Source organism: Hyla sarda, chromosome 6 (genome assembly GCF_029499605.1).
Source record: "Hyla sarda isolate aHylSar1 chromosome 6, aHylSar1.hap1, whole genome shotgun sequence".
In the NCBI taxonomy this organism is placed as follows: Eukaryota; Metazoa; Chordata; class Amphibia; order Anura; family Hylidae; genus Hyla; species Hyla sarda.
Window position 1 is genome coordinate 101,881,619 of NC_079194.1, and position 27,685 is coordinate 101,909,303.

The following is a 27,685-nucleotide window of genomic DNA, read 5'->3' on the forward strand; positions in this document are numbered from 1 at the left end:
GGCCCGGAGCATCAAAAATGGCGCTCCTGGGCCTAGGCGGTAACAGGCTGGCGTTATTTAGGCTGGGGAGGGCCAGTAACAATGGTCCTCGCCCACCCTGGTAACGCCAGGCTGTTATTGTTTGGTTGGTATTTGGCTGAGAATAAAAATAGGGGGGATCCTATGCATTTTTTTTTAAATAAATAATTCAATATTTAAAAAAAAACACAATAGGGTCCACCCTATTTTTATTCTCAGCCAAATACCAACCAAACAGTAACAGCCTGACGTTACCAGGGTGAGCGAGGACCATTGTTACTGGCCCTACCCAGCCTAAATAACGCCAGCCTGTTACCGCCTAGGCCCGGGAGCGCCATCTTTGACGCTCCGGGCCTGTTGGCACCGGCTCTTCCCGCCACCCCTGTTGCGTTGGGTACCGGGGTAATAATTGGGGGTTAGTGCTAGCTGTTTTTGTGGCTAACGCTAAGCCCGGCTTAGTAATGGACTCCATCTGTAAGACAGCTTCCACTACTAAGCCTGTCCAGTAAAGTAAATTTAAAAAAAAACACAACAGGTTTAAAAAAAAATTTATTACAAAAAAACATTCCCCCACAAGCCATCGTTAACCATTTTATTAACATTAAGCAAAGAAAAACGCTGGTCGTCGAAGTAGTCCACCGAATCCGAAGGAGTCCACAGGATACACGGATCTGTAGAAGTAGTAACAAAAAAAACAAAAAAAAGAGTAAGTACATTTAGGGAGAAAAAACATTGTTAAAAAAAATGTAATAAACACACACCCACACACTAAATGCCGTTTACCACTATTCTGAGCCATGACTACAATTTAGTTATTGAATTAGTTAGATGTGGTGAAAAAGCTAAAAAAAAAAACACAAAAACAAAAGATCCAGAAGGAAACCTAGCAGCCAAACCTATTCAGACAGCAGGAAAAAGGAACAGACTATTTTTTCTACTACATGAAGTAAATTTCCCCCTTTTGCCTACGTGTGCCAAATTTATTAAAGGGGTTATCCAGGAAAAAAACTTTTTTTTATATATCAACTGGCTACAGAAAGTTAAACAGATTTGTAAATTACTTCTATTAAAAAATCTTAATCCTTTCAGTACTTATGAGCTTCTGAAGTTTAGGTTGTTCTTTTCTGTCTAAGTAATCTCTGATGACACGTGTCTCGGGAAACGCCCAGTTTAGAAGAGGTTTGCTATGGGAATTTGCTTCTAAACTGGGCGTTTCCCAAGACACGTGTCATCAGAGATTACTTAGACAGAAAAGAACAACCTTTACTTCAGAAGCTCATAAGTACTGAAAGGATTAAGATTTTTTTTAATAGAAGTAATTTACAAATCTGTTTAACTTTCTGGAACCAGTTGATATATATAAAAAAAAGTTTTTTCCTGGAATACCCCTTTAATGCCGTGCAACAATTTAGTAAATTTGTCGCACATAATCAAAAATGAAGTAGAAAAAAACTGGGTAAAAACAAGACTACATAGTAAAAGATTAGTAAATGCCCCTCTAAGTGCTTGTCCTACAGGAATGGTGTAATCTTCTAAGCAGATCCACATTTGGTGTCTCTGGATAGGCCATGCTATTTGTTGAGTGCGCCCAGACTTCCTACAGCCCCCTCCCCTTCTTTATTCAGTCAGACTTGGGACTTGTAAGCCTGGTTCATTTAAAAAGGAACAACTCTAATGTCTTAGAAAATATGGTTGTATTGGAACAAAAAACATATACAGAGCAGAGCTCCTCATTGGGTAAATACCGTTGGGTGTGTACATAGAGCGTGAGAGTTTTTAGCAAAAAACTACTCAGCTCGGGTACTTGTATTGGAGAGGTCCTCCGTAATTATTGGATGGATCTCTTGTAGTGGTGGTGCATCCATCTGGTGACCGGTGTCCTAGGGCCAGTGTAGACACGGTGTATAAATCTTTTGGATGAGATAACTGTAAATACATAGGTTCTAGTCGCGCTCCCACTCAGAAATACACTCAGGCAGATGCAGGAAGTTGTATAAAAGAATGTCTTTTTATTGCCATATGCCCAGATGCGTTTCAGGACATGCAAGTCCCTTTTTCAATGAGGGTATGGGTTTCATCAAGAAAATATGGTAAAAGTGATGTGAAAATGGGAATGGGAAAATGTGAGGATTAAAAAATGGGAAAATGTGAGGATTAAAGAAAAATAAGTAGATAATTAATATAGATAAAGTAAGTCCTTACATATAAAAGTAATAAAGATCTGCTGGAAGCTGTAATCACTGTCTATGTAGAGGACAGGAGCTTTTTCAGGGTCCTATACAGTACACACAGGGTCCTAAAAAAGTAAGATGGAGCTGCCCTCACCTGCTGTCCAAAGGAGCAGCTAACTTCAGTACAGGTAAAGAGTAATACAGAACATGTAATACATCCCTGTACTGTAGGAGGCACTACCAGACACCAGTCAGTGCATGCACTTCAGTAATACAGGGATTATACCAGTGAATGTCCATTCTGATTGGTCGGTTCTTCCATCCATTGACATGTTTCACAGATCTGGACTGTCTGTACATTGCATGTTGAGTCTGGTTTCAAGTTACGATGGTCCAGAAAAGACCATTGTATGTTGAAACTATTGTATGGTGAGGCCATTGTAAGATGAGGGATCACTGTACTTGACTACAGATTGAAATAAAACCATTTTCAAAAACTTCTAAACAGCTATGTACAGAATTGGCAGATTTTGGTTTGACTGATATTCCCTAGTCAGGGTTCAAAGCTTTTTATTAGGTTGGACATTGACTTATATGTTAGCTACCAATAGGTGGCAAGAGACAGTTTTCTTTCCCCAGCTTGCATACTTTTTCTGCACTGCCTGTCAGGCTCCCTACACCAGCTGGATCTCTGTATGGAGAACAAAGGCCCCTCAAGACCAGTGTCACAGGAATCTTACCCAGCCACCACATACACCACATGTGTTCTGTACTAAATAGATGCAAAAGGTCAGAAGCAGCATCTATAGATGGGAGCAGTAGTTACTTATTAATGTAGTTATTTAAAAGCACTTTATGTATTCCTTATACCAAGACAATTCCACACGTTCAACTGAATAAATATACTGTACAGAAAACATACAGACACCATTGCCTCTAGTGGACACATGGGCTACTTCATTCTGTGAGAGGTTTCATACGAACATTAAACTTTTGCAGGATACTGATTATTTCTAAAAGGAAAGCAGAACTGTGTTCTGAAGCTCCTGGGAATTATACTTCCCAAGGCATTGTTTTATGCTGAGTCTTTTCTTCAAAGTTCAAAGGGAATCTGTCACAACTGTGCATGCAGTTCATAGATTAGGAGGAGCTGAGCAGAATGAGAATATATATATATATATATATATATATATATATATATATATATATATATATATAGATAGACAGACAGACAGACAGATAGATATATACATATACACACATGCATATTTTATATATATATATATATTAAAAACTTGTTATTTACATATAAATAAAACTAAGTTGACAAGTGGGTGGAGCTACTCTGACAGTGCTTCCTACATGCACAGTTATACAAAGATATCTGTCAGTCACTGGATAGGACCGCCCCATATCAATATTTAGCCAAGAATGAGCAGAGATTTATCCTGAGCTTTGGGCAGAAAACTATACATTAATTTGCTTCTCCTGCTCTGTAAGGCTCTATTAGGGTACGTTCCCACCTGGCATATATGCAGCACATTTCACGCTGCACAAAATCTGCGGGAAATACGCTGCATATCCCTCGCTCACCATACACACAAGGCTTTCTGGCGGCAGCCCTATGTGTGCAGTGAGTTTTGGAGGCGGGGCCGTGTGCCGGTGTGAGGTGGTTTTTTTGCGCCCCCGTAGATCCATGCATCCGCTCCTCCCCCAGCTCTCTGAACATTTCCGAAGCTAGAACTGGAGAGGGGAGGGCAGAGCAAGGGGAGGGAGGAGGTTCACGCCCCCTCCCTCATCTCCCCTCCCTGAGCCCGGCTGGATGCAGATCTCTACGGCACGCCCCCTCCCTGAGGACATAGATCTCCACGGCGGGTCCCCTCCCTCATCTCCATGAGCTGAGGACGTAGAGCAGTGCTCCCAATGAGCTCTATGTGTAAAGGGGGACATACTGTACGGGCTAAAGGGGGACATACTGCACGGGCTAAAGGGGGACATACTGTTCAGGCTAAATGTCCCCCTTTAGCCCGTACAGTATGTCCCCCTTTACACATAGAGCTCATTGGGAGCACTGCTCTACGTCCTCAGCTCGGGGAGATGAGGGAGGGGACCTGCCGTGGAGATCTATGTCCTCAGCTCGGGGAGATGAGGGAGGGGACCTGCCGTGGAGATCTATGTCCTCAGCTCGGGGAGATGAGGGAGGGGACCTGCCGTGGCGATCTATGTCCTCAGGGAGGGGGCGTGCCGTAGAGATTTGCGTCCAGCCGAGATGAGGGAGGGGGCCTGAACCTCCTCCCTCCCTTTGCTCTGCCCTCCCCCAGTTCTAGCTTCGGAAATGTTCGGAGAGCTGGGGGAGGAGCGGACGCATGGATCTACGGGGGTGCAAAAAACCACCTCACAGCGGCATGACTTTGACATGCAGTTCCGCCTCCAAAACTCACTACACACATAGGGCTGCCGCTGGAAATCCTTGTGTGTATGGTGAGCGTGGGAAACACAGCGTATTTCCCGCTGCTGCTGCAGATTTTGCACAGCGTGAAATATGCTGCATATACGCCAGGTGGGAACGTACCCTTAGAATGTTCCACGCTGGCATTAGCACCGCTCAGAAATGCTTCATCTCACAGACGACAATGCATTTGCCAATGGAATCGACAGAAAGAATAAACGCGTCCAAGGAATTCAATTAAAATCGATGGGACTCTGCTGCAGCGGAATTTCCGAGCAGAATATTCCAGTTAGAATTCCGCTGTGTGACCATAGCCTAAAACGATGTCTGCAGATCTTGGACTGCATGTACAACGTGATAGGTTTCCTTTAAGAAATGTTGCCTTTTACGACTATATAATTACATACAAAATGAAATGCAAAAGTGATCATGCTGCATTCCCTCTCCATCAATTACACAGCCGGCGTCTGGTCAGCACCATCTAAATCAGATACTAATCAGTCTAAACCCACCATATCCACTCCCATGTCTGTCTCCTTATTAAGAATTTCTTCACTATACAGAGAAGAAAAAAAAAAAAAAAAAAGGTCAAGTACTTATTCAAGTTAATATGCAGCCATCTACGCAAATGAAGATCAATGAGATGCCACCAATAATTTATTAAGCATTGATTAAACAGCAACGTCTCCAAAGAGTTGAATATCATTTGAATGAAAGCATCAGATGCCTGGAAGATCGGAGGGGCCAATAATAGCCAAGGAAGTTAATGCTCTATAAATATTTCATACAATATCTGTAGGAAATCCAAGGAACAAGACATAACAGCCAGAACCTCAGACAGTCGCTACTCTCTTAGGCAGGATGTACTGAATCAGAAAGACAGTCCCAATATTATTGCAAGACACTTTGATACAAGACTAACCTGGAGTCTAAATGCGTAGATCAGTGTTTCCCAACCATGGTGCCTCCAGCTGTTGAAAAACTAAAACTCCCAGCATGCCCAGACAGCCAACGGCTGTCTGGGCATGCTGGGAATTTTAGTTTTGCAACAGCTGGAGGCACCCTGGTTGGGAAAAACCTGTGTAGATAAAGGTGGCTGTTGACACATGCACTTGCTTGCCAAGACATGTGTTGGCTGAACCCACCAATTTTGTCGGGACCAGCTGACCCCCTAATGTAAATGGTGACCTCCTGACTTTCTCCTGAGGCCAGAGGTCAGGGGCGAGAAGGATCATGCATGTTGCATTTCAGTTCCCTGATCCTTTGTTTTTTGTTTTTTTTTAGGAAGAAAAGCTGCCATCACCGGAGTCTGCACAATGATTTCCCTGTCCTATCCTAATTCAGAACACATGCATGCTCGGCCGAGCTGAGTGTTCATATGTATTAGGGGAAAGGGGGGGGGGGGGGGAGAAGCCACACATAGCCTGGTAAAACTTATTTAGAAACATCTTTGTTTCAACATAAGTGGGAATATCAACAATGGTACAGATAGTATTATTAATTGGGTGCTTTAATGTAAGAGTTATTTGGCAGCATTATATGATGTTTAGTATTGAACAGTGGTATTTCTTATGCAAAAATAGCAATATTATTTAGAAGGAAGGGGTACTCTGGTGGAAAAAAAATGTTTTCAAATCAACTGGTGCCAAAAAACTATACAGATTTGTAAATTACTTCTATTCAATAAACTTAAAGGGGTACTCCGGTGAAAAACTTTTTTTTTTAATCAACTGGTGCCAGAAAGTTAAACAAATTTGTAAATTACTTCTATTAAAAAATCTTAATCCTTCCTGTACTTATTAGCTGCTGAATACTACAGCGGAAATTATTTTCTTTTTGAAACACAGAACTGTCTGCTGACATCACGAGCACAGTGCTCTCTGCTGACATCTCTGTCAATTTTATGAACTGTCAAGAACAGCATATGTTTGCTATGGGGATTTCCTTTTACCCTGGACAGTTCCTAAAATGAACAGAGATGTCAGCAGAGAGCACTGTGCTCATGATGTCAGCAGACAGCTCTGTGTTTCAAACGGAAAAGAATTTCCACTGTAGTATTCAGCAGCTAATAAGTACAGGAACGATTAAGATTTTTTAATAGAAGTCATTTACAAACCTGTTTAACTTTCTGGTACCAGTTGATTAAAAAAAAAAAAAAAGTTTTTCACCGGAGTACCCCTTTAACCCCTTAAGGACGCAGGACGTAAATGTACATCCTGGTGAGGTGGTACTTAACGCACCAGGACGTACATTTACGCCCTAAGCATAACCGCGGGCATCGGAGCGATGCCCGTGTCATGCGCGGCTGATCCCGGCTGCTGATCGCAGCCAGGGACCCGCCGGCAATGGCCGACGCCCGCGATCTCGCGGGCGTCCGCCATTAACCCCTCAGGTGCCGGGATCAATACAGATCCCGGCATCTGCGGCAGTTCGCGATTTAAATGAACGATCGGATCGCCCGCAGCGCTGCTGCGGGGATCCGATCATTCATAACGCCGCACGGAGGTCCCCTCTCCTTCCTCCGTGCGGCTCCCGGCGTCTCCTGCTCCGGTCTGTGATCGAGCAGACCAGAGCAGGAGATGACCGATAATGCTGATCTGTTCTATGTCCTATACATCTAGAGAAAGGAAGGAAGGCGCCTCATGTGCGGGATCAGTAGATCTTGCAGGTGGGGGTAGGGGAAGGTGATTCCCAAGCCGCTTACCGAAGTTGGTTGTGCGCCCACACACAACAAGGTTAAGAGCAGAAGAGATATGAAAGCAGGTCCACTGCAGCCCTCCTGGGTAAGTGTAGAATCAAAAGCGAATGACCAGGGAGTCAGGAGTTTGTCTGGCGCAGAGAGGAACCATCAGACAGCCAAGTAAAATCAATGGATTTATTAGATGCAACGCGTTTCGCTGCGCATTCGCAGCTTCATCAGGCATGACAAGGGAAGGCTGGTAACAGGTATATATACCTCCAGGAATTAACCATTAGAGTGCTTTTTTAAAAAGAGTTGTTACATAGAATTACATATCTATATGACAATGTATGAAAAAAAAATATATAAATAAATATAAATAAATATATAAACAGAAATCACAAAAATAGTAATAAGACAGCAATATGAAAGCACAATGCAATCCTATAAACATATGTATATAAATATATATAATATAATATAATTATAATTATCGCATGTGGTGTGAATGTAACACCACAAGCGGCTCAAAAAGTCCCACCGCTAAATCGCCGGTGCGGCATTCAACAACACAAGTTGGATATTATTTCAAAAAATGTATATGATATAAAGAGTTATGTCTATTGATTCAAGAGATAGAAAAATTATATATTTAATTGTATATCGCTGCCTTATTAAAAATAAAAAATAAAAAATAAATGACAGTGCGATAAACCAAATCGCAACTGACCAGAAGGAAATGTATGAACACTACTTAGAAAATAAGATGAATTCAATTAACTAGTGCGGTATTGAATACAGCATCCGGCGAAAACGCAGGGTGTGAATATTCGTACAAAAATCCAAATTAACAAACAATAAATAAATTAAGAATACAAAAGTATTTATATGTAGAAAAGAAAGAAAAATAAACAGAACTTAGATAATAAAACAAAAGGAATAAATAAATACACAATGGAGCGCTCCAGGATGAACAGTACAGAAGGAACGAAGAAAAAATCAAGGTATAATATTTTCTAAATTAATCCATATGAAAAAATGGGAAATTTTTAAACCCCAAATTATCAAATTATTTAACTGTATCGATACACCCTCAAGGTTTTAATGAATGTATCGATACAGTTAAATAATTTGATAATTTAGGGTTTAAAAATTTCCCATTTTTTCATATGGATTAATTTCGAAAATATTATACCTTGATTTTTTCTTCGTTCCTTCTGTACTGTTCATCCTGGAGCGCTCCATTGTGTATTTATTTATTCCTTTTGTTTTGTTATCTAAGTTCTGTTTATTTTTCTTTCTTTTCTACATATAAATACTTTTGTATTCTTAATTTATTTATTGTTTGTTAATTTGGATTTTTGTACGAATATTCACACCCTGCGTTTTCGCCGGATGCTGTATTCAATACCGCACTAGTTAATTGAATTCATCTTATTTTCTAAGTAGTGTTCATACATTTCCTTCTGGTCAGTTGCGATTTGGTTTATCGCACTGTCATTTATTTTTTATTTTTTATTTTTAATAAGGCAGCGATATACAATTAAATATATAATTTTTCTATCTCTTGAATCAATAGACATAACTCTTTATATCATATACATTTTTTGAAATAATATCCAACTTGTGTTGTTGAATGCCGCACCGGCGATTTAGCGGTGGGACTTTTTGAGCCGCTTGTGGTGTTACATTCACACCACATGCGATAATTATATTATATTATATATATTTGTATACATATGTTTATAGGATTGCATTGTGCTTTCATATTGCTGTCTTATTACTATTTTTGTGATTTCTGTTTATATATTTATTTATATTTATTTATATATATTTTTTTCATACATTGTCATATAGATATGTAATTCTATGTAACAACTCTTTTTAAAAAAGCACTCTAATGGTTAATTCCTGGAGGTATATATACCTGTTACCAGCCTTCCCTTGTCATGCCTGATGAAGCTGCGCATGCGCAGCGAAACGCGTTGCATCTAATAAATCCATTGATTTTACTTGGCTGTCTGATGGTTCCTCTCTGCGCCAGACAAACTCCTGACTCCCTGGTCATTCGCTTTTCATGTCCTATACATAGAACAGATCAGTATTAGCAATCATGGTATTGCTATGAATAGTCCCCTATGGGGACTATTCAAGTGTAAAAAAAAAATGTTAAAAAATGTAAAAGTAAAAGTAAAAAAAAAGTGAAAAATCCCCTCCCCCAATAAAAAAGTAAAACGTCCGTTTTTTCCTATTTTACCCCCAAAAAGCGTAAAAAACATTTTTTATAGACATATTTGGTATCGCCGTGTGCGTAAATGTCCGAACTATTAAAATAAAATGTTAATGATCCCGTACGGTGAACGGCGTGAACGAAAAAAAAATAAAAAAAGTCCAAAATTCCTACTTTTTTAATACATTTTATTAAAAAAAATTATAAAAAATGTATTAAAAGTTTTTTATATGCAAATGTGGTATAAAAAAAAAGTACAGATCATGGCGCAAAAAATGAGCCCCCATACCGCCACTTATACGGAAAAATAAAAAAGTTAGAGGTTCCTCTCTTCGCCAGACAAACTCCTGACTCCCTGGTCATTCGCTTTTCATGTCCTATACATAGAACAGATCAGTATTAGCAATCATGGTATTGCTATGAATAGTCCCCTATGGGGACTATTCAAGTGTAAAAAAAAATGTAAAAAAATGTAAAAGTAAAAGTAAAAAAAAGTGAAAAATCCCCTCCCCCAATAAAAAAGTAAAACGTCCGTTTTTTCCTATTTTACCCCCAAAAAGCGTAAAAAACATTTTTTATAGACATATTTGGTATCGCCATGTGCGTAAATGTCCGAACTATTAAAATAAAATGTTAATGATCCCGTACGGTGAACGGCGTGAACGAAAAAAAATAAAAAAAAGTCCAAAATTCCTACTTTTTTAATACATTTTATTAAAAAAAATTATAAAAAATGTATTAAAAGTTTTTTATATGCAAATGTGGTATAAAAAAAAAGTACAGATCATGGCGCAAAAAATGAGCCCCCATACCGCCACTTATACGGAAAAATAAAAAAGTTAGAGGTCAAAATAAAGGGATTATAAACGTACTAATTTGGTTAAAAAGTTTGTGATTTTTTTTAAGCGCAACAATAATATAAAAGTATATAATAATGGGTATCATTTTAATCGAATTGACCCTCAGAATAAAGAACACATGTCATTTTTACCATAAATTGTACGGCGTGAAAACAAAACCTTCCAAAATTAGCAAAATTGCGTTTTTCGTTTTAATTTCCCCACAAAAATAGTGTTTTTTGGTTGCGCCATACATTTTATTATATTATGAGTGATGTCATTACAAAGGACAACTGGTCGCGCAAAAAACAAGCCCTCATACTAGTCTGTGGATGAAAATATAAAAGAGTTATGATTTTTAGAAGGCGAGGAGGAAAAAATGAAAACGTAAAAATTAAATTGTCTGAGCCCTTAAGGCCAAATTGGGCTGAGTCCTTAAGGGGTTAAGCCTTCCATTACTTCTCAGCTGCTGTATACTACAGAGGAAGTTGTGTAGTTCTTTCCAGTCTGACCACAGTGCTCTCTGCTGCCACCTCTGTCTCTGTATCAAACTGTTTAGAGTAGGAGTTGTTTGCTATGGGAATTTTTTCTTTCTCTTTACAGTATCTGACAAGGACATAGGTGGCAGTAGAGAGCACTGTGGTCAGATGGAAAGAACTACACAACTTCCTCTGGAGCATACAGCAGCTGATAAGTACTGGAAGGCTTATTTTTAAATAGAAGTAATTTACAAATCTGTATAATATTTTGGCACCAAGTGAGTGAGATAAAAAAACATTTTTTTTCCTTCAGAGTACCCCTTTATGCTATAGAATCTGGATTTCTGGAGGCGAGATGTGGATCCAGGGAAGGATTTTGTTTACTAGTATGAGTCAATTGGTATTTGCCTTATTCCCTTACTTTGGATCAACACCGTAGGGTTGTAGAGTGAACTCGATGGACTCTTTTTTCCAACCTTATCAACTATAAAAACTGTAATAGGGCAGTATGTGCTCACTCTTAAGAAAATGGAAAGATCATCCAAATGTTTTCACAGTAGGTCTTCACATACCATGATCCAGGCCTTGTGTTTACTAGTAGAGATGAGCGAACTTACAGTAAATTCGATTCATCACAAACTTCTCGGCTCGGCAGTTGATGACTTATCTTGCGTAAATTAGTTCAACCTTCAGGTGCTCTGGTGGGCTGGAAAGGTGGATACAGTCCTAGGAAAGAGTCTCCTAGGACTCTATCCACCTTTTCCAGCCCACGGGAGCACCTGAAAGCTGAACTAATTTATGCAGGAAAATTCATCAACTGCTGAGCCGAGAAGTTAGTGACGAATCGAATTTACTGTAAGTTCGCTCATCTCTATTTACTAGATAAATCTTCACTACAATTATAGATATTACTATATCTGTTATAGTCACCAGACAAGGCCACAAACTAGAATTGCACTAGCTGTAGGTAACATACAATGCTCCAGTCCAATAAGACAGCTGTTACAAAGCTGTTAGCAGTGGTTTGCTTTGCTGGGAAATAATTGAATCTCAGAACCTTATGTTACATTCACCGATCAATGCCAGATATGCTAAATGTTTTGGCAAATATGAAGAATTTGTAGATTAATGCCTATTAAATGGCAGTAAAAATGCACAGAAATATCCATCCCTAGCTGCTATTTATCTGCAGGCAATAGATGCCATTACTTACAACTTATACAGGCAGTTGACATGTAGTTATAAGGCCGGGTTCACACTACAGAATTTCCACTTTGAAATTCTGATCGGAAATTCCAATGCAGCACAGTCCCATTGCTTTTGATATGATTCGGCGACACAGTGCACACTATGAAATGTCAGAGGCAGAAATTTCCAGCACTGAAATTCCTCTGCCATAAGAATGATCTTTTTTGCCGTGTAATGGGACAGGCAAAGCCTGTACGGATCAGAACCGCACAGAATCAGCGCTTATTTTGCACAGAATTTTCCAAATGAAATAAAAGTACCATTTACTAATGGAGTTTTCCAAGGGAATCGGGATCCGCATCAGAACTAATATGGAACATCTGATGTGTGAATAGAGCAGCAGAATCCTACTGAAAACAATGGTGCGCTGCTGCAAACCTGTCCTCAGGTTGTGTGTGGTATTATAAGGGGTGGCACTTTTTTTTTTTAAGAAATAAGCACTGCTTTCTGCTTTTCTAATCCTTAAGAGGGTAACCCCTTTAATAGAGTGTGGGCCCTCATTCAGGACCCCCGCCTATTAGCCAGAGAGAACAGAATTTATTAAAAAAGTGTTCTTTTTGGCAAGTACCCTGCATGTCTATACTTTACGTGGACGAACTATTGACAACCCATCACTAATTTTCAGATAGTCTGTTAAGGATTTGTGAGTAAAAAAAAGAAAAGTCCCACTTTAGGGCCCTCATCTATCAGAGAGGAGAACTGCTACAAAGAACATCTGTGCGTTCCATTGACAGCCCATTGATTTTAGTGTAAACCGTGTAATGCAGGAAAAATGATTATTTGTTACCAGCCCCTCCCTCCCCAGATCACAGCTGATCTCTGGGGCTCCCAACAACAAGACCTATTATCAAAGGACCACTCTTTGAAAAAAAAAGGACAACCCCTTTAAATATCATCCATCATTAATAAACAGTAGACACGTCAATTTTGATAAACAGAATAAGGCTTGGCCCCTCAATAGCAGCGTCTCATAACTATCCAGCCATGATGTATAAAGCCTGACTGCAGCCCTGACTGTGTACATTCTCTACAGAGAAAATAGGGCAATATATGCAGATAAATAACTACATCAAACTCATCACTGTTGACAAATATTTCTACATCTTTGTTCTCACTGTCTGGAAAAAAAAGAAAAATAAATAAATAAAAATGAAAGAGAAAAATCAGTTGCCTTTTTCTTTTTTCCAGTACACTGCACTGCAATACCCATTGTGAATGATTTCTTCGTGAATAATTTTGCATCTAAATCATCTATCTGTCAAAGAGAATGGGGCAAGGTCTGTTTAGAGATCGGGTTTTTATGATGAGTGCAAAAATAAAAATAAAAAAACTTTTAAAAAGACAAGTACAGAAATTTCAGGATGGAAAATTACAGAACATGTCAAAAATGATTCAGATCCATCTTTGATACTTCTCCTTTGTATGGGAGAAAATTGCTCATTTCCGGAGTGTCTCCTTAATTAATTTCATATGGGGAGTGAAGAGTTTTACACTTTTTTTTGCAATGAACTTTTGGAAAACTAATCTCATCTTGATACTGTGTAAAAATATGAGTTGTCAGAGTGAATATGGGTGAGGTAGTAAGGGCACTTCTGGTTTTTGGCCCAGTACTTTAAAGAAGCACTCCAGGTTTTTGTGTGTTTTTGTGCCCATATCCTATAATCCACCCTCACTAGTCATACAGTGTAATTTGGTTCATTCCAGCTCTGATGCATCTATGCATTTCATTACTATAACTTGGCCATGTAATCACCAGTCTGACTCAAAAAAGTTACTGTGCATAAAGGGGTACTCCGCTGCTCAGCGTTTGGAACAAACTGTTACCGACACCGGGAGCTCGTGACATCATAGCCCCGCCACCTCCCATAGACTTGCATTGAGGGTGCAGGGCATGATGTCATGAGAGGGCAGAGCTATGATGTCACGAGCTCCCGGCACCAGCTCCAGCATTCAAAAGTTTGTTCCAAATGCTGAGCAGCGGAGTACCCCTTTAATGTGAGTCACAGAATGTCAGACTTAGTTTCTGAATTCCTGAGGACTACAGGATGACGTTATCACCTACCAGATCCCCTCCTACAACTCCAAGACCCCTCCCAGCTCCATATGCTAACTCTATGGGATCTATGGGATATATAGTAGTTATACACCTGTTTTTGCTGTGTTTTCCCACAAATCATGGCAAAAATTTTGATACTGTACCACAATTGAACAAAATATGGTTAAAAAAACTGTAATTTTACCATGATCTTCGCACATTGCTGCAAAAACAGCTAAAATGCAATAAAAATCTGTGAAAAAGGCAGCAAAAACTCTACTTGTAAACACAGCCTAAAAATGTCAATTCTTCATTAAAAAAATCCCAAAACTAATTTGGGATTATAGGTCTAATCACTTTTACCTAATGGCAATATTTCTTTGAAAAAGCCACTTTCAGTAAGAAAACTTATGAAAACTGCCCAGTGTGAATTGACACCAACCCACTTATAAGTCCAATAATTTCACCTGGGTATTAGCACTAGCAGCCTGATGATATAAGCAGCTGGAATGATCAACCACATGATTCACAACAAGAGGATTCATTGGAAATGTAGGCTGCATTATAGAACCCACATCATTGTGCATTTGTAAACCAAAATAGAGCCTATCTAATGCATGCCACATCAGCAAAAATAGGTAAGCAAAAGGCATACACAAAAACCTCCACATTATTCTCCAAAATAATATACTATGGTGCACTATATAAGAAAAAATAAAAGCTTAAAAAATGATTATTTACGGTACGGTCCCACGTACCACTTACGCAGAGTATTTCACGCGGAGCAAAATCAGCTGCTGCAGTGGGGGAAAAGCTGCATAACCCCTGATCACCATACACACAGAGCTTTCCGGCAACAGCCCTGTGAGTGCAGTGAGTTATGGAGGGGGGGCAGCGCCGACGTGACTGTGACACGTGGCCCTGCCTCCAAAACTCACTGCACACACAGGGCTGTTGCCGGAAAGCCCTGTGTGTATGGTGATCAGGGGTTATGCAGCTTTTCCCCCACTGCAGCAGCAGATTTTGCACAGCGCGAATAACTGTACATAGACTGTACGTAGGACCGTACCCTTAAATCTCAGGAAAGTGCTAGTTTATACTGTGCCCGTATTCTAAAGACTCATTGTGTCCTGTCATTTCCTCACATAGGCAGCAAGCCGCATTAGAGCTGTAGCCCATGAGATGTCATGACCATGCCTAACCCAATGAAATCAATGCACTGCACCACCGTCACCCACTCGCTCACAGCACAGACTGGCACCATCTCATTGTGGAAATTGATTAGAGTAATCACATTTCGTGGGGGTGGGCCACAAAAATAGACATTACTAATGTTTAGGAAGCATAAAAGGGGGGAATTACTACTATGTGGGGATGCAAAGGGGGACATTACTACTATGTGGGGATGCAAAGGGGGAGATTACTACTGCATGGGGATGCAAAGGTGGGAAATTATGTGTTGGGACATTATTACTGTGTAAGGGCACAAAGGTACAAAACTTTTATTGTGTGGGGCACTATAAGCAGGACTACTGTTGTGTACAGCAGAGAAACCCCACTAGGGACATTCCAACTGTGATATTACCAGATTTTATGCTAACATTTTATGCAAAACCTTTGTTATACAGTCTTGTATAGCCATGCAATAATCCTGAATATTTGATCATCTAGACCAGTGGTCTTCCAAACTGTGGACCTCTACAGTTTGCAAGGTCCCATTGATGCAAGATCAAGAAATTTGACTGTATATTAAGTAAAATCCTGCACGAACAATAAAACACAAAACATATATTTGATCAGATGTAGGTGCCCTATACCCTAGATTCTTAGCATGAAATGTGTGGTTATTTTCCTGGGGGGGGGGGGGGGTACTGTGATGTAAGGCTAGAGGTACAGAGAATCACTGCTGCATTACCCCATGTGAGATGATGATACAGATCAGTGTACGTGAATATAATTCCTGGCACAGGCTCGTGTATCTTCTAGACCAATCCCACCAGCTACATCCGGTCTCCTGGTCGGAGTTTCCTACGGGTATCTCTCCTTTCCTGGAATCCCTTCAGCGAGCACTTACACTCTTCCTGGAATGAATTCTAATGGTGTTTTAGTAATATGATAACTGAATGATCTGCCAATTTGAGAACTGCTGGAAACAAGAGCACTTACCAGCCTGAGTGTTTATTTGGTGCTTACAGCATTTTCCTGAACTCAACACATGGGGCTACAGACATAGAGGAGATGAATTTCACTAAAAAAAGAAATTGCTGGTGGAAAATTGCGATCACGGCTTTCGAGAGCGAGCACCGGGCAAACTTTATCTTCTTTGTGCAGAAGCCAGATAAGAATTTTGCAATGAGGAGAACAGGTAGATAGACTTATCACTGAAGAAATTCTCTGGGGGAAACAGACGAATACTCCGCGCTGTGAAAGGCTTTACAACCTTTCCTAAAATCTGATTTTGAGCCATTTACGGGGGGGAGTGCTCTCTGATGAGGTGACAGACTGGATCCTCTAGGCACTGGGCTGTATAGGGAGCACACACACTGAGAACTGGCTGCCTGGACAGGCATGAGATGTGCTGATGTGGAGCTCTTCAGCTGGAACGGGAGCACGCCTTCATTTGTGTGAAGTTATGCAGCTAAAGGGGTACTCCGGAGGGAAAAAATTGTTTCACCTCAACAGGTGCTAGGAAGTTAAACAGATTAGTAAATTACTTTTATTTTTAAAAAATGTAATCCTTTCAGTACTTATCAGCTGCTGTATGCTCGAGAGGAAGTTGTGTAGTTCTTTTCAGTCTGACCCCAGTGCTCTCTGTCCAGAGCAGGAGCAAATCCTAATAGCAAACCTGACATGGACAGAGGTGTACTTGAATTCTGGAGGAACTCTGCATCAAGTGTTTCTCTTTTGTTCCGATGGAAAGTATTTACTAACACAGACATGCTAAGAGAGATATCAAATTCTGTTTTAAAAGAGAACGGTGGCATAACTCACCTTCCTATTTTCCCCCGTTGCGGAGATATCAACATCCCATTCCTCCAATTCTGCTGCTTTCTTAGGCTCGAAACGTCACAGCGTAGGCAGCGTATCGCCAGCTGCATCAATGTCCCGTCTCGGCCAGTGATAGGCGGAGCACACTGTCATGTAAGCCAGCAGCACCAGAGTTACGGGGCACAACGGGGGAATGTAGGAAGGTGAGTTAAAGTTTGTTTTTTTATGTTTTTGCACCCCGGGCACAGGCCACAGTTCTCCTTTAAAGGTGAAAAATGTTAAAACTATTACCTATGTCCTATTAAAGGGGTATTTTGAGATTTGTTTTTTATTTATTTGACTATGCTATAGGGGCTGTGAAGTTAATGTAGTTCATATTATAGTGTCTGTACCTGTATGTGTACATGGTCTCGCAATTCTTCTGTGATTTTTGCCTCAATGTTTATTTTCTACAGCATACAAAATTTGTGTGAGATACTGACAATAATCATATCAAGGAATTATACTGGGAGGATGGTCCCATGTTGTAGGTATACCACTCCTAAAAGAAAACTTAGAATGGCTGTAGACACGTGGACATCTCAACAACACAAGAGTTGATGCAGCATCTGTCTGTATTAAATCCCCTAATACAGGAAGACCATCTTTCTTTTTCTTGTTTTTTTTTTTATATAAAAATAAACAGATGATGTCCATCATCATAATTTATTGCAGACTCTCCTGTGATGTTGAGGTCCTACAGCCTTTATCTCCCCCTTCTTTGCCACATGAGGACCATACATTTTAGCCATACATGACCAGCATTACAAGTATAGCAAGTTTTTTTAAATGGTGAAATCAACAAATTATTTAAAAATATAATCTGAAATCATAGCGTATTCACTTGGAGACAAAAATTCATCCTAAAATGTAATTCTTCTCGTTTAGATTACTAGAACATTTCCAGCTCATGTTCATAAATGTTAATCTGATGAGCAGCTCTGTTAAATGTGAAATATTTAAATGGGGTCTGGTTAATAAAACACTCGGGGAATTCTAAGTCAAAATTGTGTGGTCTCCTATTCAAGGCCATGATCTATTAGCCAGAGCTAAAGGTATGAACAGCTTTCTCTGTAGAGGACTCAACATGTCTATACTTTATATGGGCAGCCCACTGATAGCTGGGGCTCCTACTTCAGAACCCCATCTATCAGAAAGAATGAAGAAGGGCTACAAAGAGTACTCCACTCTGGAGGACTCCGAGTCAGCCCATCAATTTCAATAAAAATGTTTGCCTGTGGTGGTACATGAGGAAAAATTATCAACAGGTCGATTAGGTTATTGTTAGGGGACCCTTGGAACAAAAAGAACTGTACTAAGCGGACTACCCCTTTGAAGGCCTATTACTCATAAACAGTGGATTCAGTCATTTTGATTGAGAGAATGAGGACCGGTCCCTAAGAAACATCATCTCATGAATATCTGGCCATGTTTAAAGCCTGACTGCAGCACCGACTCTAACAAGGGTAGGCATTCCTTCCAGTAAAAGTAGGGCAATATATGCAGAGTACAGAGCAGGTTTAAAAAGTATTTTTCTCTGGAGGACCTATGCCATACTACAAAGACAACCTATGGATATAAATGGGCACTGCGTCATGCTTAAATAGGCACTGTCATTTCAAACAACAGATCACATTTGATAGCCTCTGCGAACTGCAACATAGCATTTATCAAAAATAACTGTTTATCCCCACCCCCCCCCCAAAAAAAAAAAAAAAAAGAAGAAAAGCTCTTAAGCCTTGGTCGCTTGGTCTCTGCAAACTGCTGTCCACTGCATCTTATTAGCGTTGAACAAATCCCAACAATATAAAGACCAGGGTGGGACACGGGAAGTGAGGGTGAGGATTAGCTACTTGTTGTGCAGGAGAGAGGAAGAGCTGTGTACCTTCACTGTGAGACTGTCTGACATATGAAGAGTAAATCAACCCTCTCATCTATGTTGCACCATTAGCTCAGTGTTCGGAGTAACCCCTTCCTTACTGTATTGCTGCCTTTTCTTAAATTTTTCTCATATAGAACCTTGCAAATCTTATGCGCCAGTAACCCCTTCTTTTTCCACATGCCACCTACACTAGTGTATGGTAAGTCCTCCCCCAGCACAATTCCAGCCTGTTCATTACAGTGTACTATGTCATGGCATTGTAGTAAAGAGTAAGTGCTGTTCTGTGATTGGCCAAAGAAGTAATGGGAAGGAAGAACAAGTGTGTGTGTACTACTGGCAAACAACCAAGTTCTGGTCCTGCCTCCTGAAACAGAAACTTAGAAATAGCTTTGCACCACGGAGGAGGCACTTAGGGGCTTTATAAACAGGGAGCTTGCTGAAGTCACCTAATTATCACTCTGCTAGGTTTTCCACACATTAAAACTAATTCGCTGGGGAACACCATGTGATCAGGTAATTGTCAAGGGAACTTTTTAACATTTGTGGACCATCCAAAGCTGTCAAATTCTTAAAGGGGGTTGACTAAATCCATTTTCAAAACACTATTAGGAAATTTTGAGTTCATAAGAGGGTCGCTATTTAGAATCATCCTCTTTTAGATTCAGGGGTAACTCCAAACTCTCATGCTCTGGAGAACCTCACATGTCCATGTAATTACACGGACAGCTATTTGATGCTATTGGGCCCTGTGTAATGCTTTAATTCCCCTGTGGTGGGCATTATAGTAAAATAGAATCCTCAATGTTTGATTCCCCCAGCTAAATAACAACAGTCCCAGCAGAGACTCTTTGATCAATATATTATCATGGGACCCTAATAACAAAAAGGAAATGTCCTAAATGAACATTTATGATGTCTCCTTAAAAACAAGGTATGTGTTATCTATACAAAATGCCCAGTCAGAGGCATGGATAAACTTCACATACCAGCAAGACATTTCTTCTATGAAATAAATATAAAGCCAACTTAAAGCTAATTTAATAAACCTAAGCTTGTAGTACTTGTGTAAAATCTGCTATTTAACAATGTAAAGTCTATGGCTGACTTTTGATTAGAGCAGGTATGGGGTATCTGTTTCACTACTGCTTGGTACAACATGCTGCTTAAGTAAAAGGAGTCTGCTCAGCTGGACGGATCCAGCAGACAGTGTCACTCTTTCATGTCGAGGATGTGCTGCGGCACAGGGATAAATCACTGAAGAATTAAGATGGGAAGAAAGCAGCATGTGCCACAATAATTTGCACACTTAGTACCCATTGCAAAATACATCAAATAGGAAAATACTTCCTTTTATGAAGAATTTGCCAACTATATTTATTTTAAACAGTGGTATTACACTATGCATTCGTTATACAACAGAATTTGCTGAAAATCTCCCAATATGGTAAGCAAAGCTCTTACAATGTCTGGGCATAGATGATCATCGCGACCATAAATATACAGATCAATAGTAACAACATGTGCCAGTCAGCCAAACCATCAAAGCCCCTATAAGCTTCAGGCTGGAACACACAGATCTTATCAGCCACATATAAATGATGGACACCAACATTTCAAATTTTCCTCCACCCAGAAATGTCTTAGCGCCGCAGAACCACTAGTCTGAGATAAGCACCTTCATTGTCAGAATTAGTCAAGATTTTCCTATACATCAGCTAAGGTATAGGGCAAAGCTAAAGGGGTGTTGGCAGGGCTGTATTTGTCATTAGTCACCCGGAGGTCTGTGCCTAGGGAAGCAGTGCTGAGAGGGGAAGCATTTCAGTGAGAAAAAAAATGCCCTCATGCTGTGGCCTGAACATAAAAAATGAATTTCCCACTTTGGTTGAATCCACATGGATCAAAACAGCTGCAAATTTTACTTGCAAATTTGCAGTTGCAGCTGCTCATTGTGTAATGGTTTGTGATTGATTTTACCACAATCTGTGTATAAGGGTGAGATCCACTAAATCTGCAACAAAATCCGCACATAATACATGTGATCTGCGTGGGGAAAAAAATGAAAATGTTTGTGGATTCACCTTATTGGGGTATATTTAATCAGAGTGCCTAGGGTAGCACAAGCTGTAAATATGGTACAGCATGTGCCTTTGGTAACACTCTGAGTGGACCAGGGTATTTAGAGACAGTTCTAGGTAAGAAGCTGAATCTGGTCAAGCAAGAATCAGCCAGCGTTACTATAAACATTCGCCATCTGAATTTTAAAGAGGTTATCCATGGATGAGTATTTTTTTTTAAAGAAAGTACCCTGGGTATGCATTAAAATCAGTAAGCAATATTAACTATAATTTGTGACATAATAGTGACAAATATCAAACCAAAGAGACATAGGTCCACAATTTAGTGGAGGGCACCTTGGGATAAAATATATCTTGCCACACTGAATAATCCCTGTGGCTATACCAGTGTCAAAAATAAGCTATTATCCACTAGTAATGCATTCTCCATGGTACCATACACATATAGATATTCAGCACCTATCCCGGAGACATAGGAGCACGCTTATCGTGGCGCGCGGTATCCATTGTAGGTACTAGGCGGGCATGAGACAGCATTTCGTCTATGGGGATGCAGCACAGTATATTGTCCATAGCATATCATGAGAGTGGTGTCAATCAAGTAATGGCATCCGCGGTACCAGAGACAATCTAAATATTTTTATCTCTTCTATGATGATTGTATCCGATTAAGTTCCTTGAGAAACCCCATAAGCTGGGGGGGGAAACGCGTCGGAATATTTTACCTTATCACCTTTCTCACGTGGTGTGGGGATAGGTCCTGAATATCTATATGTGTATGGTACCATGGAGAATGCATTACTAGTGGATAATAGCTTATTTTTGACACTGGTATAGCCACAGGGATTATTCAGTGTGGCAAGATAAATTTTCTCCCAAGGTGCCCTCCAATAAATTGTGGACATATGTCTCTTTGGTTTGATATTTGTCACTATTATTTCACAAATTATAGTTAATATTGCTTACTGATTTTAATGCATATCATTAAAGTTTATCATTTTAAGAAAAGGTTTTTTGAGTTGCTGTGATCTGCTAGAGAGTGGAACCTTGTTTTGATTTTGTTTTTGCTGTGAAAAAGTACCCTGGGTACTACAAAATAAAACTAAAGCATACTCACCCGCACTGATTCCCCACCACTGCCACTCCTATTCCAAAGGCTAACAGCACCATGGCGCTCTCTCGCTCTCTTCTTCCAATGATGTGCAAGCCCGTTCAGTCAATTAGTGGCTGAGGCGGGTTACTGCTGTGGGATATGCTTGGCTAAGCGGACATTTTCTGCAGGGTCAACACATCATTGGAGGCATGAAGAAGAGGAAGGCACAAGGTATCAGGACCAGCATGGGGGGGGGGGGGGTAGTTGGGGTGATACAGGCAGGCGAGTATGTATTATGGTGTTGTCTATATTATCTTCAGTCAATTTTAGCTTTTTGGTATGTAGGTGGAATGGTGTAATTTTTATTATTTTATAAATAAAAGTGAATACCTTTATGTCATTATTTTAAAGATTTAACAGGTTTGATAAATTTCTTAGCAGGGAATGGAAAGAGACCACAGTAAAGGCCAGGTCATGATGCACCCATGTAAGTGGCAGCGGGGAATTGGTAAGGAAACAGTAAAGTAAGTACATACACAAAATGAGGTCATTTATTGGGCTTCCTAGCAAGTGTTAACTTCTATATTTACCCTAGACATTTTCTATCCCATCATTCTCAGTGCTGAAAAACAATTCTCAGCTTTGCTACCATTTACACTAATCCAATTAACTACTAATGTTTCATTTCCATTCAGTCAATATTCAAAAGACCAGCATTTAAGTGAAACATTTTTCAATAAACCTGCCAAATAACAGAATGGCCTAGAAAACTGAAAGCTTGCATTTATTCATATACTTTAATTAAACTCTGTGTCTGAGGTTATAAGCAAACTTCTAAAGCAGAACAGACCATAGAAAGATTTAAAGGGGGTTGTCCAGGATTGGGAAAATATCAGTCTTTTATATACAAACACTGCCACTCGTATCCATGGGCTGTGCCTAGCAATGTAGAGAAGTGCCATTCAATAAATGGTGGTTAGCTACAATACTAGACATAGCGAGGGACATGAGTGGCACTCTGTCTAGAGTAAAAGCAGAACTTTACCTAATCCCTTATGCAGGAATAATCTCCAAGAGGTTCTCCAAGACATTGACATTGGTGGCTTATACTTAGCACTTAGGTCTCTTCATTGTGCTAAACAGAAGAGGTCCCAAGAGTCAGAGACCCATGAAACAGTGTTATAGTCCCAACAAGCCCCTTTTATGTTCAAAGGCAGCCAGTTATGCAAATTAAGAAATTAATTTCTTCATACAGTAGCAACATCTATAACACTTCTCCCTGCATATAGTCACCATAAGAAAACTTAAATGGATGTAAATCTAAATTGATGTACTTCACAGAACAGATTAATCTATATGGAGTGCAGTAATGCTCAACATGATCAATTAGCTCAACTTGATATACGTATACAAGACTTACCTCCTCTTTGCACCAATAAGGTAACTTCACTCCCCTTTGGACATTCGATTAGTAAATCCACAACTTGATTATGTGTAAGCGTCTGCACATTCTTCTTATTTACTTCCACAATGAGATCTCCTTCTTTGAGGCCACGGCAGCGAGGGCTGTCTACAATCTGTTTCACTCTCTGGCCACCTCCACCAGGACTATCTGCTATAGTGAAGCCAAATCCCATTGGCCCTTTAACTATATGGACTGTAATGAGTTCAGGTTGTGTTGCTATAGAGGAAGCCAAAGAGACAGTGTCATTAGGGTAACCATTGGAACCATTTGAAGATACATCTGCAGGGCTGCTTGGCCTTGGCTCCTTCAAATTATTAACTTTTCTAGTTTTACTGCTGTTGCTGGACGGAGAGTCATAAGTTTCTTGTCCATTTACAATGATAGGGTCTTTATCCAGTATGGCCACAGATGTCACCAGACTTGTGTTCGGATCATCAGGGTCAAATGGAAGAGGATACCCTCTGCAAAGTTCAAGGTCAACACTTTCACCGATGGGTATAGACTGGAAGATCTTTACAACTTGAGCGTGAGTATATCCAAGTACGCAGATTTCATTTACACTAACAATAACATCACCTGTGAGAGGGAAACAAAGAGGAGACAAAAACTTTAATTCTCTTCATTATTACTCAAAAAGAGAAAGACACAAATAGTTAAATAATAATAAAAAGTATACCCGTTTCCATCTTGCCATCCAGAGCAGCAGGACCATCAAGAACCAAGCTCTTTATCTGCAGAAACTCATCGGGTTCATCTCCACCAACCACAGTGAAACCAAAACCTCGGGTGCTTTTCCTCAGTTTTGTGTTAATAAACTTTCCTTTTAATTCGGATGGGTTTCTTGTAAAAAATGGCTTAACTGAAATAAAAAAATATCACTAAATGAAGATAAGATTGTAAAGAATGCCAGCATTATCAGCCCCAGAGGGGTAAGACTGCTTTGTGTTACACAGTGTACAGGTAATTCTGTTTTTAAGGCAAACACCGGGACAGGTCCTGGGGCTTTTGTTAAATAGATGCATTAAGCCCTATATAAACAATATAGGCATAAAGTGTATTTAGGATGTATGCGATGAGGTTCGCTGGATCAAGTAAAAAAAAATATATACTTATTGTTTTACTATGAGACCCTATGTATGATAAATGCCATTTAGTAGCATCTGTAATAAGTATACTGACAGTGCCAAAGCAATGTGAAATCCCCCTAACTTGAATTTCTAATGCAAAGTCCAGAACTAGGTCCCTACCCAACAGGCACCATTTATAATAGTGGTGTCTTCTTATGTAACAGGGGCTTTTGGTCCTCATCAGGCACCATGGCTACCTCTGTTACTAGCCCCCGCCTCCCTATACTTACGCCCCTGCTCTACCCGGATATAAAGTATGATTCAAGCGTTTTGTAGAATTTTAGAATTACCATGGGTGGAAGGGTCTCTTGCTGGTTCCTTCTTTTTTGGTGTGAAGTTGTTAGGAAGAGTAAGAGGTGGAGGCGCAATAGGTGGGTGTTCTCCTGTCCACTCTGGTACTATAAAAAAAAAAATAATAAGAAGACAAAAATGTTATCCCTGTACAGCAGAGAAAAGTTAGAGAACACAATAGGTAACACCTATACACTGTATTATGCCTAGAGTAAGGCCTGATGGGCACAACGCTGTGATGTGATGTCATGCACTCAGACCCTGTTGAAGGTATGACAATGTCAGGTGAAACTTTCAAGATTTTTCCATCTGGTAAAAATGCATTAATGCTACGAATATTATCTAAGCATTCTTAAAAGGGTTCTACAACAAATAGCAATAGTGGCCTTTAAACACCTAATCTGATGGTCCTGTGGATCTCCGTTGATCTTCATTTACTAGGCTGCAGGAATGATATGGCGTACTCAACCAGTAACCATGGTAACCAATCACGGGCCCTAAGCAGTGACGTCAATATGGACTGCAGTCATGTGTTGAGCGTGACATATCATCCATTAGGCCTAATAAAGATCTGCAAGGGACCATGAAGGCATTTGGCTAAAAATTAAAAAAAATTTTTTACTTTTGCATAAACCCGAATGAATGGGAACACAAAATGACTAAAATATGACGTCCCTACAGCATTTTTGTCTCTGTTGGTGAGATTTATTTAATTTTTTTTACTTTTTACTATTATACTTTTTATTATAAACAGAGATATTGCTCTATTCACCATATTACAAGTGCTTCCTTAGAAACATGAGGGTTTTATGTATTATTGTTTATTAACTCATGCTGGGAGTAGTAGTTACATAGCGACCTCCTGTTTTCAGACGAGTACCAGTGCTCAGCATTTGCAAATGTATGAACAGAACAAGATCACGGTACATGTGCAACAGCAAATTATGCCTATCAATGGCGGCGTCAGGGGATTTTATTCTGTATTTCCAGTTCTCGCTCAAGACGTGCAATTCCTTCCCTCTCTGCTGTAGATTGTTTGTCTCAGGGTGCCCCCCTGTGGATCTTGTACTCAGGGTGACCTTAGAAAGGATCGCTTAGTAGTCTCCAGCTCAAATACACTACAATTACACCTTCCTTACACAGCAGCCTGCATCTAAAATCACTCTCCTCGCTGATCTCAGAGCACAAGTCCTGCTGTTTCTGCCAAAACATCTTTAAATACAGCCAAAGACTTCCAGACTGCAGTATCTCTCATTGATCTATGACAGCAGCAAAACGGCATAGATAAGACTGCAACTGATCAGTAAACCATGAAATATAAAGCATTTGAATTTGTAAAAGTACAAAATATTTATCATCTGAATGGTATTTAGATTTATTAATTTAATCACTTAGGTTTTTTTTCTTCCTCTTTTTACATAAATTGAGAACATAATGTAGCAATACCTGCATACTCGTCATTTGGAGGGTATTTATTTTTATTTAATTACTTTTTCTTTCCTTTTTAAATAAATATAGAACATAATATCATAATACCTGTTTATTTGTCAGCTGAAGAGTATTCATATTTACTTGTTTGTTTGTTTATGTCAGTGTTTCCCAACCAGAGTGCCTCCAGCTGTTGCGAAACTACAACTCCCAGCTTGCTCGGCTGTCCGGGCATGCTGGGAGTTGTAGTTTCACAACAGCTGAAGGCACCCTGGTTGGGAAACACTAGTTTATTTATTTTTATTAATTTAAAATTTTCCTTTTTAAATAAATTGAGAACATAATGTTTAAAAAATAAATAAATATATATATATATATATATATATATATATATATATAAGAAAATATAGCAATATGTTTACCGTTATAAAAGGAAGGTATATGTACCAATATAGATTTCTATTCTAGAAGAGGATAGACAGACAGATAGATTGATAGATAGATAGATAGATAGATAGATTAAGCACAACCAATTCAATGGAGAAAAGTGCCTGGTGCAAAGCAGCTTCTGGAGTCTTGGCCAAGTATCTCCACATTTACTATAGCAAAAAGGATCTCACTGCAGCACAAGGGCCAATATAAAGTGCAAAAAGTGTATTTATTCCATGATAATAAAAACAAGAAAAAAGCAGCAACGTTACAATCGGCTCAACTGGTCATTATCAAGCAGATGATAGATTAATAAATAAAGATATAAGTATTAAAGGGGTACTCTGCCCCTAGACCTCTTATCCCCTATCCAAAGGATAGGGGATAAGATGTCAGATTGCCGGGGTCCCGCTACTGGGGACCCCCGGGATCGCCGCTGCGGTGCCGCGCTATCATTACTGCGCAGAGTGAGTTCGCTCTGTGCGTAATGACTGGCGATACAGGGGACGGAGCAGCGTGATGTCATGGCTCCGCACCTTGTGACATCACGGCCCGCCCCCTTAACCCCTTAACGATGCAGGGTTTTTCCGTTTTTGCATTTTAATTTTTTCCTCATCACCTTCAAAAAATCATAACGCTTTCAATTTTGCACATAAAATTCCACATTATGGCTTATTTTTTGCACCACCAATTCTACTTTGCAGTGACATTAGCCATTT

At 39.8% G+C, this 27,685-nt stretch overlaps 1 protein-coding gene across 7 annotated transcripts in view; it reads right to left on the minus strand.

The window, feature by feature from the left end:
- Positions 1-27,685, minus strand: part of MAGI1 (membrane associated guanylate kinase, WW and PDZ domain containing 1) — a 550,433-nt gene that overhangs the window by 66,094 nt on the left and 456,654 nt on the right. For all 7 annotated transcript variants that reach the window (XM_056524555.1, XM_056524556.1, XM_056524557.1 and 4 more), the window contains 3 exons: positions 25,109-25,216; positions 24,368-24,550; positions 23,647-24,267 (listed from right to left, as the gene is read on the minus strand). In XM_056524555.1, coding sequence (XP_056380530.1) covers positions 23,647-24,267; positions 24,368-24,550; positions 25,109-25,216 — 912 coding nt within the window. The remainder of the gene's footprint in view (positions 1-23,646; positions 24,268-24,367; positions 24,551-25,108; positions 25,217-27,685) is intronic.